The following is a 16,299-nucleotide window of genomic DNA, read 5'->3' as shown; positions in this document are numbered from 1 at the left end:
CTATTTCATTTAGGGTATCACTTTTATTGGCATATAATTGGGCAAAATAGTTCCTAATAATTTCATTTCTTTTTCATTGGCAGTGAATTCCCCTTTTTCATATTTGATACTGACAATTTTGTTTTCTTTCTTTTGAAAAAAAAGAAGCAAATTAGCTAATGGTTTACCCTAGTAGCTTTTTCCCCCAAAAAATGTAGCTCCCAGTTTTATTTATTAATTCAATTTTTTTTCTTTTCAATATTGTTAATTTCTTCAGGATTTCTATTTTGGTATCTAATTGGTATTTTAAAATTCATTGCCTTGCTAGTTTTTTTTAGTTGTATGCCCAAATCACTGATCTGCATATTCTCTCTTACTGATAAGTGTTTAGATATACATTTTCCATTAATGAATGCTTTGGTTGCTTCCCCAAAATTTTGGTATGCTGTCTCATTGTCATTATCTTCAGTGAAATTACTGATCATTTCTGTGATTTGTCTTCTGATCAACCCCATTCCTTAGAATTGTTCATCTTTAATTAATTTTTTTAATCAATTATTTGTTGTTTATTCAGTATTTAGGGTGAGTATGACACTTAAGGAATTGGTTGCATTGTTGTACATATACAGATCTTTTACAACTACTGATAGATGTATAGGCAGACAAAACCAGATCCTCTGGAAAGGCGATACGTGCATGCTGTGGAGCCCCAATGGAGGGGAGCACAAAGGTAATCAATACATCAAAAAAGTATTACTATTGTGTGGTGTTTTGTAACCAGGAATGTTGTCTTCTGGACTTAGGGAAACCTGTAGCACCTACATACAAGCCAGGTAGTTTATGTACCTGTGACACAGGTTGTGTCTGCTTGACACAACTACTGAGACTGTATGAATCATATCCAGCAGCATATGCAAAAAACAATAGGGTTTAACAAATAGCGGTCACACTGTACTATTCCCCATTTCTAACTTAAGGAAGAGACTAGGGAGTGTTCACAGGTTTCACATTTCTGGTGTTCAATCACTAATCAGAGGAAGGATTTGACCTACTTGAACCATACATAACCCCTTAGCCACTGTCATGTTCTCTTCATAGTAAAATGGCAGCATATAAAAAGGCTTTAAAATTGTAGCTCCTTCTAGATTCCCCAAAGAGTATCTGTGCTCTTTTTTAAATGGCTCTCCTCTTCCAGATTCAGGTTTACCTTCACCACATCTGAAATGCCATTCCACCCCAAGACACATAGGAAGACATCCTCATTAATGCTATACAGGCCGTTAATCATGGTGGAAATTGGATGAACTCTTCTATGATTCTTCATAATGCTTTCTGCCAGATCTGCCACAGACAAGCCAATGGCCCAGGAAGTGCAGCCCTTCAGCTTGATCACCATATCTTTCCAATTCTCTGAATCAACATCAACTCCCAAAGTAGGATAAAGATTCTTCAGAGACACACCAGCAACATTCACACTGCTCCGTACTGGCACACTGGAGTCTCCATGATCCCCAAGGACCCATCCATGACAACTTGAATAATGGACACCAAGTCTCTCCCCCATTAGATAACAGAAATGGGTAGAATCCGGACTGCAACCACTTCCAATTACACAGTATTTAGGAAAGCCACTTAGCTTCCAGGCCACATATGTCAAAATATCCACTGGATCGGAAATGGTAAGCAGCTTGAGATTAAGGTTGTATTTAACAATATTGGGAATGATGCATTTAAAGATATTCACATTACGCTGGACCAGATTAAGCCAACTTTCTCCCTCCTGTTGTTTGCCCCAGTCCTAACAACAACCAGTTTGCAATCATACTGTAGTCTTTGCCAGAAACTATCTTTGGTGTTTTGAGGAAAAGGCTGCCATGCTGCAGATCCATCATCTCTCCCTTTAGTTTGTCTTCTATTCCATAAACTAGGGCAAGTTCATCAGCCAAATCCTTCATTAAGATACTGATGGCACATGCTATGCCAACTGTACCAATCCCAACAACAGTGATCTTGTTATGGGGAACCTGGTCTTCCTTTAGGACATTCACAATCAGCACATCCTTGACAGTAGATGCCATCTGGGGGGAGATCCAGGTTGCTGGTCAGACAGGCTGAGAAAGTTCTGAGTTAGATGTGAAACTTCTGCTCCCAGAATCACACCTCCAATTAATTTTTAATCATCTTGTAAGTGGTCCTTTACTGAATATAATTTTATTGCATTGTGGCCTGTAAAAGATGTGTTTAATATTTCTGCTTTTTTGCAATTGTTTGTGTGGTTTTTATGTTCTATTACATGGTCAATGTTTGTGAAACTACGCACAATTGAGAATATATATGCTCCTTTCTATTCCATTCAATAATCTCCAAAGGTCTATCATAATTAAGTTTTTTAAAATCCTATTTGTCTCCTCCTTGTGGCAGTATGTTAACTTAGCATGAACAACTCCATTTTGTTTTAAAATCCCATTTTGTGATTAAGTAGTAGTAATTTTCTTGTATCACTTGTAATTTATAAAAAATTGTAATAATACTATATTGTTAGACTCTGCTTTCTAAATCATTCTGCTCTCCTCTTTCATTTAATGGATGAGTTCCTTTCAATCACAGTCACAATTATGATTTGTAACTATGTATTTCCTTCCATCCTATTTTCTTATACCTTTTGCCATCTTTGTTTCTTGCCCTCTCATTAGGAATTTGTTTTGCTTAAAACTAATACCTCCCTTGCTGGAGAAGAAAATTGCAAATCACTCCAATATCTTGCCAAGAAAACCCCAAATAGGGTCACAAAGAGTTGGACATGACTGAAAGCGACTCAATAACAATGGCTTCCTGAAACTGCCCTGCCTTATTCCCCACTTTCCCTCCTGTTTTCCTGTCAAGTGAAATGTAGTTCTATGCCCAATTCTACATGTATTCTTCCTTCCTTTGACCAGTTCTGATGAGTGAGGCTTAAGTATCACCCCTTCCTCCTTGTTTGTATAAACTTCTACTTGCTCACCCCAATTATGTCAAATAATTTTTCCTAATCTTCTTCTCTTTCAATTCTTCCTTTAAGATAAACAAAACATAACAGAACCACTTCTAGGTTCTCTAATTAGACTATTTTCATGACTCCTAATGATGATACATAGGAGATACGTGATCACTTCACCATATTAGACTATAAACAATTTATTCTTCTTTAGTCCCTTATTATTCACTCACTCACATTTATCTTTTTATGTTTCTCCTGGCTTTGTATTTCAAAGTTTCTACTCATCTCTGGTCTTTTCATCAGTAGTACTTGAAAGTCTTCTATTTTGCTAAAGACCCATTTATCCCACTATAGGATTACAGGATATTTGCTGAATAAGTTGTAAGCCTATATCCATTGCCTTCCAAAATATTATATTCCAAGCTCTCCTTTCCTTCACAATGGTTGCTCAATCTTGTGTCATCCCAGTACCTGAATTCTTTCTTTCTGGATGCATGCAGAATTTTTCTTTTTCACACAGAAGCTCAACATTTTTTAGATTAACTTGAAGAATGGAGAGAAAACCATCAAACCATATAGGTATGGCCTAATTAATATCCCTTATGAAGTACAGGTAATGAATAGATTTAAGGGATTGGGTCTGGTAGACAGAGTGCCTGAAGAACTATGGACAAAAGTTCATAATATTGTACGGGAGGCAGCAACAAAATACATTCCAAAGAAAAAGAAGAGCAAGAAAGCAAAATGGGTTTCTGATGAGGCTTTACAAACAGCTGAAGAAAGAAGGAAAGCTAAAGGGAAAAGAGAAAGAGATACCCAACAGAATACAGAATTCCACAGAATAGTAATGAGAGATAAGGTTTTCTTAAATGAGCAATGCAAAGAAATGGAAGAAAACAATAGGATGGGAAAGACAAGAGATCTCTTCAAGAAAATTAGATATATCAAGGGAACATTTCATGCGCAAATAAGCATGATACAAGACAAAAAAGGCAGGGACTTGTCAGAAGTAAAAGAGATTAAGAAAAGGTAGCAAGAATATACAGGAGAACTATAAAAAAAAGATCTTAACATCAGTGATAACCACAATGGTGTGGTTACTGAGCCAGACATCTTGGAAAATGCAGCAAAGTGGGCCTTAGGAGGTATTGCTAACAATAAAGTTAGTGAAGGTGATGGAATTCCCATTGAACTATTTAAAATCCTATAAGAGGTGCTCAAAGTGTTGCACTCAACATGCCAACAAATTTGGAAAACACAATAGTGGCCACTAAATTGGAAAAGATTAGTTTATGTTCCAATCTTAAAGAAGGGCAATGCCAAAGAAAGTTCAAATTACTGAACAATTGTACTCATCTCACATGCCAACAGGGTTATGCTTAAGATTCCACAAGCTAGGCTTCAGTAATATGTGAACCAAGAATTACCAGAAGAGTAGGCCAGCTTTTGAAGAAGCAGAGGAAGTAGAGACTAAATTGCCAAAATTTGCTGGATTATGGAGACAGCAAGGGAGTTCAAGAACAACATCTACTTTTGCTTCATTGAGTAGATTAAAGTCTTTGACTGTGTGGATCACAACAAAATGTGTCACATCCTCAAAGAGATGGGAGTACCAGATGATCTTTCTTGTCTCCTGAGGAACTTTTATGAAGGTCAGGAAGCAACAGTTTAGAACCGAACATAAAACAACCAACTGGTTTAAGATGGGAAAAAGAGTATGATGAGGCTGTATATTGTCACCTTATTTATGCAGAGTACATCATGAGAAATGCCAGGCTGGATGAATCAAAAGTTGGAATTAAGGTTGCTGGGAGAAATATCAACAATCTCAGATATGCAGACGATACCACTCTGATGGCAGAAAGTGAAGAATTAAGAAGCCTCTTGATGAGGGTGGAAGAGGAGAGTGCAAAAGCTGGCTTCGAGCTTAACACCAAAAAAAAAAATAACTAAGATCATGGCAACTGGTATCATCACTTCTTGACGAACAGAGGAAGAAGAATGGAAGCATGTCAGATTTTATATTCTTGAGCTACAAGATCACTGTAGGTGGCGACCACAACCATGAAATTAAAAGATGCTTGCTCCTTGGAAGGAAAGCTATGATAAATCTGGATAGCATACTAAAAAGCAGGAGACCTCACCTTGCTGACAAAGGTCAATATTGTCAAAACTATGATTTTTCTAGTAGTAATGTATGGCTGTGAAAGTTGGACTGCAAATAGTAATTCAAAGCATATTGGGGAAAAAAAGATTTCCAAAGGAAAGGGAAAATTATGCTAGTTTGGATATTATGCTCACTAGGCTAGAAATGCTTGGATTTAGAGGAATGACTAGATCCCAATACTAGGATCCCACTCTACCATTTTTTTCCTTTCTTATTCTCATTTCATGATTAGACCTCTGTTTTTGAAGATTGTTTAGAAGTTGACTCTTTCCTCTCTAACTCCACCCTTCCTCGTAAGCAAACTTTCCCCACTGTCTCCCTGTTCCTGTTTCCATGATAAGTTCAATTTCTCCACCTAATTCTTTGCGTTTTTATAAGCATGTACTCCACCTTCCTTTGTCCAGTTCAGCTTAAAGTAAGGTTCTTATGATGTCCACTCCACTTATCCTTTCCATCATATTCTTCATTAGTTTCCAAGTTTTGAATTTGTTCTCTGACTCCAATCCATCCTTTGTACTTTGTACCACTACCAGAATAACCATTCAAAGGCAGAGGTCTGATAAATGCAATTCCCCTAAACAAATCGACCTTCAATAGTCTTCAATAGTTCAAATTAACTTCATTAAAATAGTATTACTCTCCATGATTTGGCTTCAACCTACCTTTTTGTCCTTATATTCTACTATTTCCCAAGCATCCTGTGCTGCTACAGACAAACTGGATTATGCTATCTTCCAGTCACATTTTACTACCTCTGTTTTCCTTTGAGCATCCCTGCCTGATATCCCATGTCCCCAGTCTTTGTCTTCCTAAATCTTACCTATCTTTAAGACTCAGATTAAAATTTCTTCCATAAAGTCTCCCCTGATGAACCCTCCTCCCCACTCCAGCCTGCTCCTGCACCAGAAAAAGATCTCTCTCTTTGAACCTCCAGAGCACTTGGTTCTAATGGTACATTTAAGTATTAGTATAATCATTTGTGTACATTTGTGTACCTGTCTTCCAAACTTGATCATAAGTTCCTTGAGGGCAAGTACTATGTCTTATATATTTTCATACTGCCCATGGCGCTAAGCACCATGACGCTCAGTTTTTTTTGACTAATAACTGAATCTGTGAAAGAATATTTAACTTCCCATAGTTTTCTCCAAAAGTACAAATGCAAATTGGGAAATGATCCCCTAGAGACATATAATGAAGAACAACACCACACCAAAGTCCTTTCTTTACTAAACTTCAAACACTAATAATAAAAAACAAGGAAACCCAGTCCATCTTATGATAAATGAAGAAAAAATAAGCATGTCTGCCTGGTGTGAGGTACTGAGTGGAAAGAACACTCCTTTAGAATTTATCTGAGTTCAATATTAATTATGATGGTTGAACATTTATGCTATATCTCATATATATATGAGATAGAATTTAATTATGTTTCATGATCAGTGAGTTTTTAAACTAAAACTGTCAGGTCAATAAAAACAAAAAAAGATGATGAGTAAGACATACTAGGCAAGTAGATGTGCATATAACGGCATGTCTCAGATCCTTAGAGTTCAGCCATGGAAATGTCTATTAGCAATTAATTCACTTTGACCATTCTGTGCCTTTGTTTCCCTTTATTTAAAATGGGGATAATAATCACTAACCAATAGTAAAAAAGAACTCATATGAAGGTAGTTTTCTGATTGTAAGTACATAATCAGAAACACCTAACTAATAATGAGGGTACTTTCCATTTCAGTTTATCAATAAAAGAGTCTAACTCACTTGGCAATGACAATATCCTTTTCTTTTAAGGCATCAACTTGTCTCCACTCAGCCCTTCTCAGTTCCATCTCAAGAGTATCATGACTGGCTTGGTGTTCAAGAACCTTAGCCTCCAGCTTCTGTACATGTTCTACGTTGGCCTCCTTCACAGCAGATAGCACTGCATCTTTTTCTCTGGCAAAGCGATCCAGCTCTTCATGTCTGAAAGACAGAAAACCAGAAGGTAAAAAACAGCCTGGCTGGATGTTAATTTAAAATCTCTGAGATTCAAGCAGTTCTATTCTAGATCCCACCAGCCAGATATGTTTTCCCTCTTATATGAGAATTTCCATAGCACTCTGCATCTCTCTTGTGGCAGTTATACTTTACAATGTAATGGTACAGTTTTGTAATAGTATTGTTTTCAGATCTCTCCTAAAATACTTTGTGTGTCTCTCAAAGCATGAAGTGCAGCGTCATATATAGGAAGCAGTCACTAAAAGGCTCTTACTGATGTGTCTTATCACCCTAAATTAGTATTTCAGTGTCTTGACTTGCATTTATGCTAACATAAGGACTAATTTTGAAAACAAAACTAATGAAAACTCAACATAGGTCCACTTCTTTGTGTCTCAAAGGAAAATGCTAAGCACTTAGTGAAAGAATAGAGACTGCTGTTCAGTCATTCAGTAGTGTCTGACGCTTCATGACCCCATAGACCATAGCATGCCAGGCCCTTCTATTCTCCACTATCCCTCCTCTTTTTCCTACTTCTCCCAAAACCACAATCTGAACAAAATTTTGAGTAGAAGCATACCTATCAGGGCCAAGATGATAGAAGAGAAACAGGAATTTACCTGAACTCTCCCAACATTCCCCTCTAAACAACTTTAAAAGAACTCTTCAAAATGAATTCTGGATTGACAGAGTCAGGTAAAACAATTTTCCAGACCAAGACAACTCAGGAACTTGGCAGGAAAGGTCTGTCACACCAAGGTAGTGGTTAGGTCTGGAGCTCAGAAGAGGCCATGCTGTGACAAGGCTAGCAAGAGGCCTTAGAGTCAGTTGCAAGAGAGAAAGTAGCATCTTTGGGAGCTTTCACCCCACAGATGGTAAGAGGGATCAGACAGAGGTTAAAGGGTACCCTTTGCTGGTGGTGGTTTCAGAACACAGTTGCATTGCCCACATGTGGTGCTGGGTCACAGTTCCAGGGCTGAAAGAAGAGATAGCACTTGCAGCCACGGGAACATGGGATCTGATCAGAGTTCCAGAGCCAAGAAGAACACTAGAATTTACAACTGCAAGGGAACAAGATCCCTTCCTGGGTTAAGACCAGAGCACAGGCCAGGTGAGCAGTGACCACACATCTTAGAAGCCACACCATGGAAACACTGAAAACTTACAGCATAAAACAGCAGCACAAAAAACCTGAGGCTTGGGACAGTGCCTCCCCAAAGCAGAGCCCAACGTTAACATCAAGTTCAAAGTGAAGAAATAGGCTGGAAAAATGAGCAAACAACAAAAAAGAGGAACCTGACTACAGAAAGTTACCACGGTAACAAGGAAGATCAAGACACAAACTCAGAAGACAACTACGTCAAAATAGCTACAAGCAATGCCTCAAAGGAAAAAAAAAACAACAATGTGGATTGGACACAAACCCAACAAGAATTCCTGGAAGAGCTTAAAAAGGATTTTAAAAAATAAAATAAGAGAGGTAGAAGAAAAACTGGGAAAAGAAATGAGAGTAATCCAAGAAAATTATGAAAAGACAGTCAACAGATTGGAAAAGTAGAACAAAAAAAATACTGAAGAAAATAACATCTTAAAAACAGAAGTGTCCAAATGGTAAAAGAGGCATAAAAATTCACTAAAGAAAAGAACTGCTTAAAAAATACAATTGGTCAAATTGAAAAAGAAGTACAAAAGCTCCTTAAAGAAAATACTTCCTTAAAACTTAGAATTGGGCAAGTAGAAGCTAATGACTCCATGAGACATAGCATACCTTCCCTGTAGTTATTAAGAGAATTATTAAATTAGTATACCTAGTAAGGCTTTCTCCTCTGGTAGAAATAATAGAATTGAAGATGTATTTGAAAAAAGAACTCTGAAAAGAAAGAACCATCTGTCTGAAGAATCCCTTGTCAGGAAGAAATATTTCTGGATTTACATCATTGCAGAGGTCTCTGGAACCATACAAATTAAGGACACTCTCTATTTTGGAAAGTATTCAGAAAGACTTTCTGGCAAAGACTGTAAAAAAGTTCCAGCCAACCCCAGCTCTACTGAGAACCACCTCAGAACAATGGAAAATAGTGAGGTAATCCCTGTAGAAAAAACAAAATACACTGCAATAAAATACCACACTATAAACTCTGGATCTGGATCAATACCTTGGGGAAAGGGTGATAGAAATCCTCTTTTCAAACTGTCCCTTCTAGAATTGTAAAAAGATGCAGGGGGCAAAGAATCAGACCTCTTCCTCAGCATCCATATCCAGGTCATTTTTATCTCCAGCTCTATCAATCCATTCAGGGCTGAAGAAGGGATAGAGCATGGACCTCACACAATCTCTCTTTTGGGTTTTGCTCTGAGAGGGTCTCCAGAGGAGAGGCAGCTCAGCTTCCTATTCTGGGACTAGAAAAGGAAGAAGGGCCTGAAGCCATACGAGATCCCAGCCAAGGATTGCAAGGATGAAGGGCCAAGGCCCATCCACTCCCCCCAGGACTAGACTATCCAATACAGTACAGTGCCCTACTCTGGGGCTATGCCAAGCAAGCAGAACTAGGGCCCACTTACTCTATCCAAGATTGTGGAGGTAAGCAGACCCTGTTCCTGCCTTAGAGTCTCAGCCCAGAATTTTGGCAAGAAAGCAAAAAAACAGAAATTTCCATGACCTCAGCCAGCTTGACTGTTCTACTCAAGGTATAGACACTGGGATCCTGCACTCAGTCAACTTATCAAGAATCACTATCCACCCACCGCAGCGTCATAGACCATGATGGCTAGAAGAGACTGGGCCAAGAAGCTATTTTCAGGCTGACCCGCTGCAGTCCTGCTCAAGGCAAAGGACTCGGATATCAATGTGGTTTCTTACAGCCCCACAGTCTCACCTTATCCTGTAATAAGGAACAATAACTCCAAGATTGCAGATTCAAGAGAGTCTTGAGAAAAGTAGTGAGGAAGGGGACTGACTTCATAGTCATCCCTAGAAGGGAGGCTAATGACATGATGTAACAACAATGTGGCTAGCAGTGGCTGTGGGGGGTGAAGGACCAACACAAGAGGGCTGCTAGCCCAGGTTCTTTGATCTGCTTTACTAAGGAAAGTAAACTCTAAGGGGTTAACAATCTCACTTTAATCAAACATACATATATAACGCACTTAGTTCAGGAGGAAACGCTGGCACCTTGAACTTCAGAGCAAATACAAATAGAAATTACAAACATCAACAGACAGACCTTGTCTGATTCAAATCAATCATAGTTACCAGGGAAACAACAACATCTGGGTTTACAAGCTGGGGGGCTCTTAATAACAGCTGCCCAGAATCTCTTCAAGTCACATGACACTCTTCCAGTGAGAGCCCCAAAGGAAAAACTCCAACCTTTGAGTTTATATACCCTGTTCAGGGTCAAAGGGCATCACAACACACGACTCAAACCCACATGACCTAAAAGCTTCTGGCATCACAAACATGTGACTCCAACCTTTATAAACTAGGCTTTCCCTTGAGGTAAGGAAGTCATCAAAGATTCCTGATTTAGTCAAAGGAACAAAGGCTGGACTCATCAAGGGCACTTGATTAAATAAGTGCTCTAAAAGAGAAAACAGTAAAAAAAAGTCCCTTCTTAATTACTGATACACATGAACACACAAAAGAAAACTCTTGATGCAATGAAAAAATATTATGGATTAAGAGAATCTCATGATAAAATTCAGAAGACAATAATTCCAGAAGAATCATAAGTAAAACTCACCTCCTTCACCTTTATTCCTCGCCTCAAAAAAAGAGATTGACTAATATGACTTCAAGGGTCAGTGGAAGAAATAAAACAAGAGATAAAGAATGAAATGAGAACTTGCATGGCATAGTAGATAAAACACTGGACTTTGAGTCAGGAAGATCTGTATTCAAAACCAGGAACTGTGTGATCCTGGGTAAGTGACTTCACCTCTTTGGGCCTCAAGTTTCTTCATCTTCAGAATGAGGAAGCTGAACCTAATGATTTCTAAGGATTCTTCTAGCACTAAATCTATGATCCTATGAAATTAGAGTGGTTGAGAATAAACCTGGAAGCAAAATAAACAGTTAAGAACAGAAGGATAAACTTACCAAACTAGTAGATGTCTTGAAATAGAATAGAGCAGATACAATGTAATGATTCAATGAGCTAACAAAAAATAATTAGAACAAAGACTGAAAAATCAGACCATGTGAGACATCTACAATCAAAATCAACTCACTTAAAAATTAGGATGAGGAAAATTAATATAAGAACCACTGGATACCCTGAAAACCATTACAAAAAATAATATTTCAATAAATAATAAGAGAAAACTACCTAGGACTACTAGAACCAGAGTGTTAAGTGAAAATAAGTCACCACCCAACAAAAATTCCAAATTTAACATAACCAGAAGTATTACTACCAAACTCTAGAGCTTCCAGTTCAAACAAAAATACCACAAACAGTCAAGAAAAAAGTATCAAATATCAAAGTATTACAGTCAGAATCATAAAAGATTATGCAGCAATTACTATAGTGTGGAATGTGATATACAAAAAAGGGAAAAGGCATCACCAAGAATAAATCATCCTGCAAAGCTGAGCATAATTTTGATCAAATACTCAAATGCATCTGTGATCTTGTCAATTTCCTTTTCAAGTTCCTTACAAAGATGTAAATCACAATCCATCCATGCTTCACTATCCTGTGTGACTCTTATGACATCCTCCTATAAGTTTACCATAGAGTATCCACCCAATGTGCCAGAAGACCCTCCTCGATTTTTCTGACATTGAGAGGGTTAACTCTGGCTGGTCACTGATCCTCATCTTTATTTACTATATGACCAGTTCATTTTCTCTTCCTCTCATCTATTCCCTCAATGACACCTCTTGTCGCAGCTCTTCTTTGAAGCTTCGAATTGGTTCTAAGTTATAGCCTATTTATATCCTCTAAGTGTCTTTCCACGGTTCTCTATGAAACACTGATTTTTAATTCTTCAGAGACTGTTGTACTTCCATGTCCTGCTATCCTATCACAACACCAGTAAAATGCTAGTATTAAAAAGGATAGTTGCTTGCTTACATGGGAAGATCTGGGTCATTAAAGGAGTTCTTCAATTTTCCTAAGGCAATCTAGCCTTTTCTCCTCCTCTGGCTGAACTCTGGACTCAACTTTTTAACCATTTGTACTTTTTGTTCCAGATATACATACTGTTGGACAAGTTCTATAGATGCTCTATCCAAATGTAATTCATAATCCGGGTAATAGGCATTCTTCATCCACTTTGCCAAACTCTTGTGTGGTTATAGATCTCTTCCAGGAAACTCTGCTGTGTTCCAGCTGAGTATCATTTAACCCTTTCAAGTTCAAATGTATTTACTTTCTAGGTTTCTAATATCTCCTTCATTTGCTTGCCAAAAATCATATCTAGTTAATTTTTCTTAACAGCATTGCTTAGAAATCATCAAATCTATCTAAAATCCATTTTTTCCCCCTGAAAGGAAAAGATTATATGATATGGACAGATGTTGGAGGAACCACACCCTTATGTCAACTGAGTAAAGAAGTAATGGACCAAGAAAAAGACTAATGTCTCCACCAAGAAAATGGAATATTGTTTCTAACTGATAAAATGTTGGTGTATATGTTTAATTTTCATTTTAAGTTGATTAAATATGCAATCTAAAAGTAACCTGACAGCTATATTTTGTAGTCTTAAAAAGAATACATTTTTTGCTATACATTGCACTCCAAATTAAAAATTACTAGAATTAACTTTAAAAATTAATATTACCTGGAATGTAAGATCTATGAACCAAGATAAGCCGGACATGGTAAAACAGGAGATAGAAAGATTAAGCATCAACATCTTGAGTATTGGTGAAATCAAATGGATGGGAATGGGTGAATTTAATTCAGGTGATCATTACATATACTACTATGGGCAAGAATCCTTAGAAGAAATGGAGCAGCCCTCTTATGACTATAAAAGAGTGAGAAAAGCAGTACTGGGATATAATCTCAAAAATAACAAAATGATATCTGTTCAAATCCAAGGCATACCATTCAACATCACAATAATACAAGTCTATGATCTAACCACTGATGCCAAAGAAGCCAAAGTTACTCAGTTCTACAAAGACCTACAACACCTAGACATAATACCCAAAAAAGATTGCATATTCATTCCAGGGGATTGGAATACTAAAATAGGAAATCAAAAGATAACTGGAAGAACAGGGAAGTTTGTCTTTGGAACAGAAAAGGAAGCAGGAAAGAGACTAAGACAGTTTTGTCAAGATAAATCGCTGGTCATAGCAAACACTTTTTTTTAACAACCCAAAAGGTTAACTCTACAACATGGACATCACTAGGTGGTTATTGAAATCAGATGATTATATACATTGCAACCAAAGGTGGAGAAGCTCTATACAGTCAGTTAAAACGAGACCTGGAACTGACTTAGGCTCAGATCATGAGCTTCTGAATGCTAAATTCAGACTAAAATTGAAGAAAGCAGGGAAAACCATCAGACTATATAGATATGATCTAAATAACATCCCTTATGAATATGAAGTGGAGGTGATGGATACATTTAAGGGATTAGATCTGACAGAGAGCTTGAAAAACTATGGACAGAGGTTCACAATATTGTACTGGAGGCAGCAACAAAATACATTCCAAAGAAAAAGAAGAGCAAAAAAACAAAATGAGTTTCTGTTGAGTGTTTACAAGTAGCTGAAGAAAGAAGGAAAATGAAAGAGAAAAGAGAAAGAGAAAAATACACCCAACTGAATGCAGAACTCCAGAGAATAGAAATGAGAGATAAGAAGGTTTTCTTAAATGAGCAATGCAAAGAAATAGAAGAAAACAATAGGATAGGAAAGACAAGAGATCTCTTCAAGAAAATTAGAGATATCAGGGAACCTTTCATGCAAAAATGGGCATGATGAAAGACAAAAATGGTAGAGACTTAACAGAAGTAGAAGGGATTGAGAAGAGGCAGCAAGAATATACAAACAACAGATTTTGGGAGATAATGGAGGACAGAAGAGCCTGGTGTGCTACGGTCCACGTGGTCACAAAGAGTCAAATACAACTGAATGAACAACAATAACCTACCACTTTCTCCATCATGATAATCACAATTCTGACCTTTTGTTCATAATGCTCCCCCTGCCTAGAATGCCCTCCTCTCCATCAATCCAAATCCCTCCACAACACTTAAGTTTTTTCTTCTATGAAATACTACTACTCATAAAGTCTAGCATTATTAGCACTTAAAATTTTACTTGTTCCTTAACTATTTCAAATCTAGTAGTCCTGTCTCCCAAGCTAGAATATCAGTTCCTCAAGGGCAAATACCATATTCTGTATGCCTCTCAGAAACTACTACAGAGGGGTAGCTAGGTGGTACAGTGAGTAGACCACCAGCCCTAGAGTCAGGAAGACCCAAGTTCAAATCCGGCCTCAGAAACTTGACTCACTTACTAGCTGTGTGACCTTGGGCAAGTCACTTAACCCCAATTTCTTTGCCTTCACCCCTCAAAAAAAAAAAGGAAACTATCACAGAGCTGAGCCCATAGTAAACATTTAACAAATAACAGACTGGTTGAAAGACATTCACTACAGCCTTCTGCTCTACCAAAGTTTGTGGTGTGGTAGAAAGAATACTAAATTTGGAGTCAAAGAACCTGGGTTCAAATCCCACTTTTTTATTAGGAGGACTTGATCAGTTGGTCACTGTACTTCTTTGGGCTTCAGTTTCTTTGTCTGTAAAATGAGAAAGTTGTACTAGACCGGTAGTATCAAACTAAAATGGATCAAATACCTTTCGCCACACATTGACTAAGAAAACCACAAATTAACATTACCTGTGTTGTATTATAAAGGCAGCTAGGTGGTGAAGTGAATAGAGTGCCAGCCAGCCTTGGAAGTCAGGGAGACCTCAGTTCAAATCTGGCCTCAGACACTTACTAGATGTTTGACCCTGGGCAAGGCACTTAAGCCTATTTACTTCAGCTTCCTCATTTGTAAAATGAGCTGGAGAAGGAAAACTATTCTGGTATCTTTGCCAAGAAAACCCCAAAAGGTGTCATGAAGAATTAGAAATGACTAACAACAAAAACAAAAGTTGTCTTGTATTTTAATTTTTTTTTGTTTGATATTTCCAAATTACACTTTAATCTGCTTGCAAACTGCTTGCCTGCTGTACTCGAATTTGACCAGATGATCTTTAAAGTCCCTTTTAGCTTTAAATTTTATTATCCTATGAAAGTATGACAGTTCCTACATGAAGTCTTTCCTGATCCCTCAACTGCTATGCCACCCTCCCCACCAACTGGACTCCCTATTTTCCTTTTTGTCTTTTATCTTCAATACCTAGCACAGTGCTTGGGACACAAGTAGGTGCTTAAGAGAAATACTTATTGATGAAAAAGTTCACTCTATATTAGATATAACTAGATCCCTTCCCTTGTGGATACATGATAGACAGAAAAACATAAACTAGAACCACAGAATCCTAGAGTTGGAAGAGATCTACTTAGTGCATGAATCCTTTCTATAGCATCCCTGACAGAGGGTCATCTAGTCTTGGTTTAAATACTTCTCCTGACAAAGAATTCAATATCTCCCAAAACAGCTTACTCCTTTATGGGACAGATCTAGTTGTCTGAAAATTCTTTATGTTAGTACAAAAATTTATTTCCCTGTAACTTTCACTCACTGGTCTTAGTTCTACCCTCTGGAATCATACAGAGGAAATTTAATTCTTTTCCACATAATAGTTCTTCAGATACTTGATAACAGCAAATCTTTTCTACTCCCTGATTTCCTTACTCTACTCTCTTCCCCACAGTCCCATTCTATACCCTCTTCAGTGGCACCCAACTTCCCCCCATCCCAGGTACTCAGTTTCTTTAGGCTCTCACCTTTCTTCTCTCTTTCAAACCTTGACTTTGCAATCTTCCTTTACACTAAGATATAACTGATAATATTTAATGTGTTGTCATTCCAGTGAATAAGTTCTAATTTTAAGCATTAACCAAAAGAAGGGAGCATTAGTCAGGGATATGGGAAAAGGGAACTGAAATCACACCAAATAATCTTTTGCTTGTTTCATTCATTTATAAAATTAGCCCTTTCTGCTTTCTCCCTCTTGCCAGTATCCCATTTGCCTCTTTCCTTCTTGCCAC

At 37.6% G+C, this 16,299-nt stretch overlaps 2 protein-coding genes across 2 annotated transcripts in view; both read right to left on the bottom strand.

Moving 5' to 3' along the window:
• Positions 1-16,299, bottom strand: part of CCDC57 (coiled-coil domain containing 57) — a 312,170-nt gene that overhangs the window by 206,727 nt on the left and 89,144 nt on the right. Inside the window, exon 7 of the mRNA XM_036754111.1 lies at positions 6,891-7,091. Within this exon, the coding sequence (XP_036610006.1) occupies positions 6,891-7,091 (201 nt within the window). The remainder of the gene's footprint in view (positions 1-6,890; positions 7,092-16,299) is intronic.
• LOC118846004 (L-lactate dehydrogenase A chain-like) lies at positions 1,121-1,934 on the bottom strand. The gene is made up of 2 exons (XM_036754112.1): positions 1,805-1,934; positions 1,121-1,644 (listed from the first exon to the last, which is right to left on the bottom strand). Exons 1-2 carry the CDS (start codon positions 1,932-1,934, stop codon positions 1,121-1,123), a joined length of 654 nt encoding a protein of 217 aa, XP_036610007.1.

Source organism: Trichosurus vulpecula, chromosome 4 (assembly GCF_011100635.1).
Source record: "Trichosurus vulpecula isolate mTriVul1 chromosome 4, mTriVul1.pri, whole genome shotgun sequence".
NCBI lineage: Eukaryota > Metazoa > Chordata > Mammalia > Diprotodontia > Phalangeridae > Trichosurus > Trichosurus vulpecula.
The sequence above is the reverse complement of the archived record's forward strand: the minus strand, read 5'-3'. Positions and strand labels throughout refer to the sequence as shown.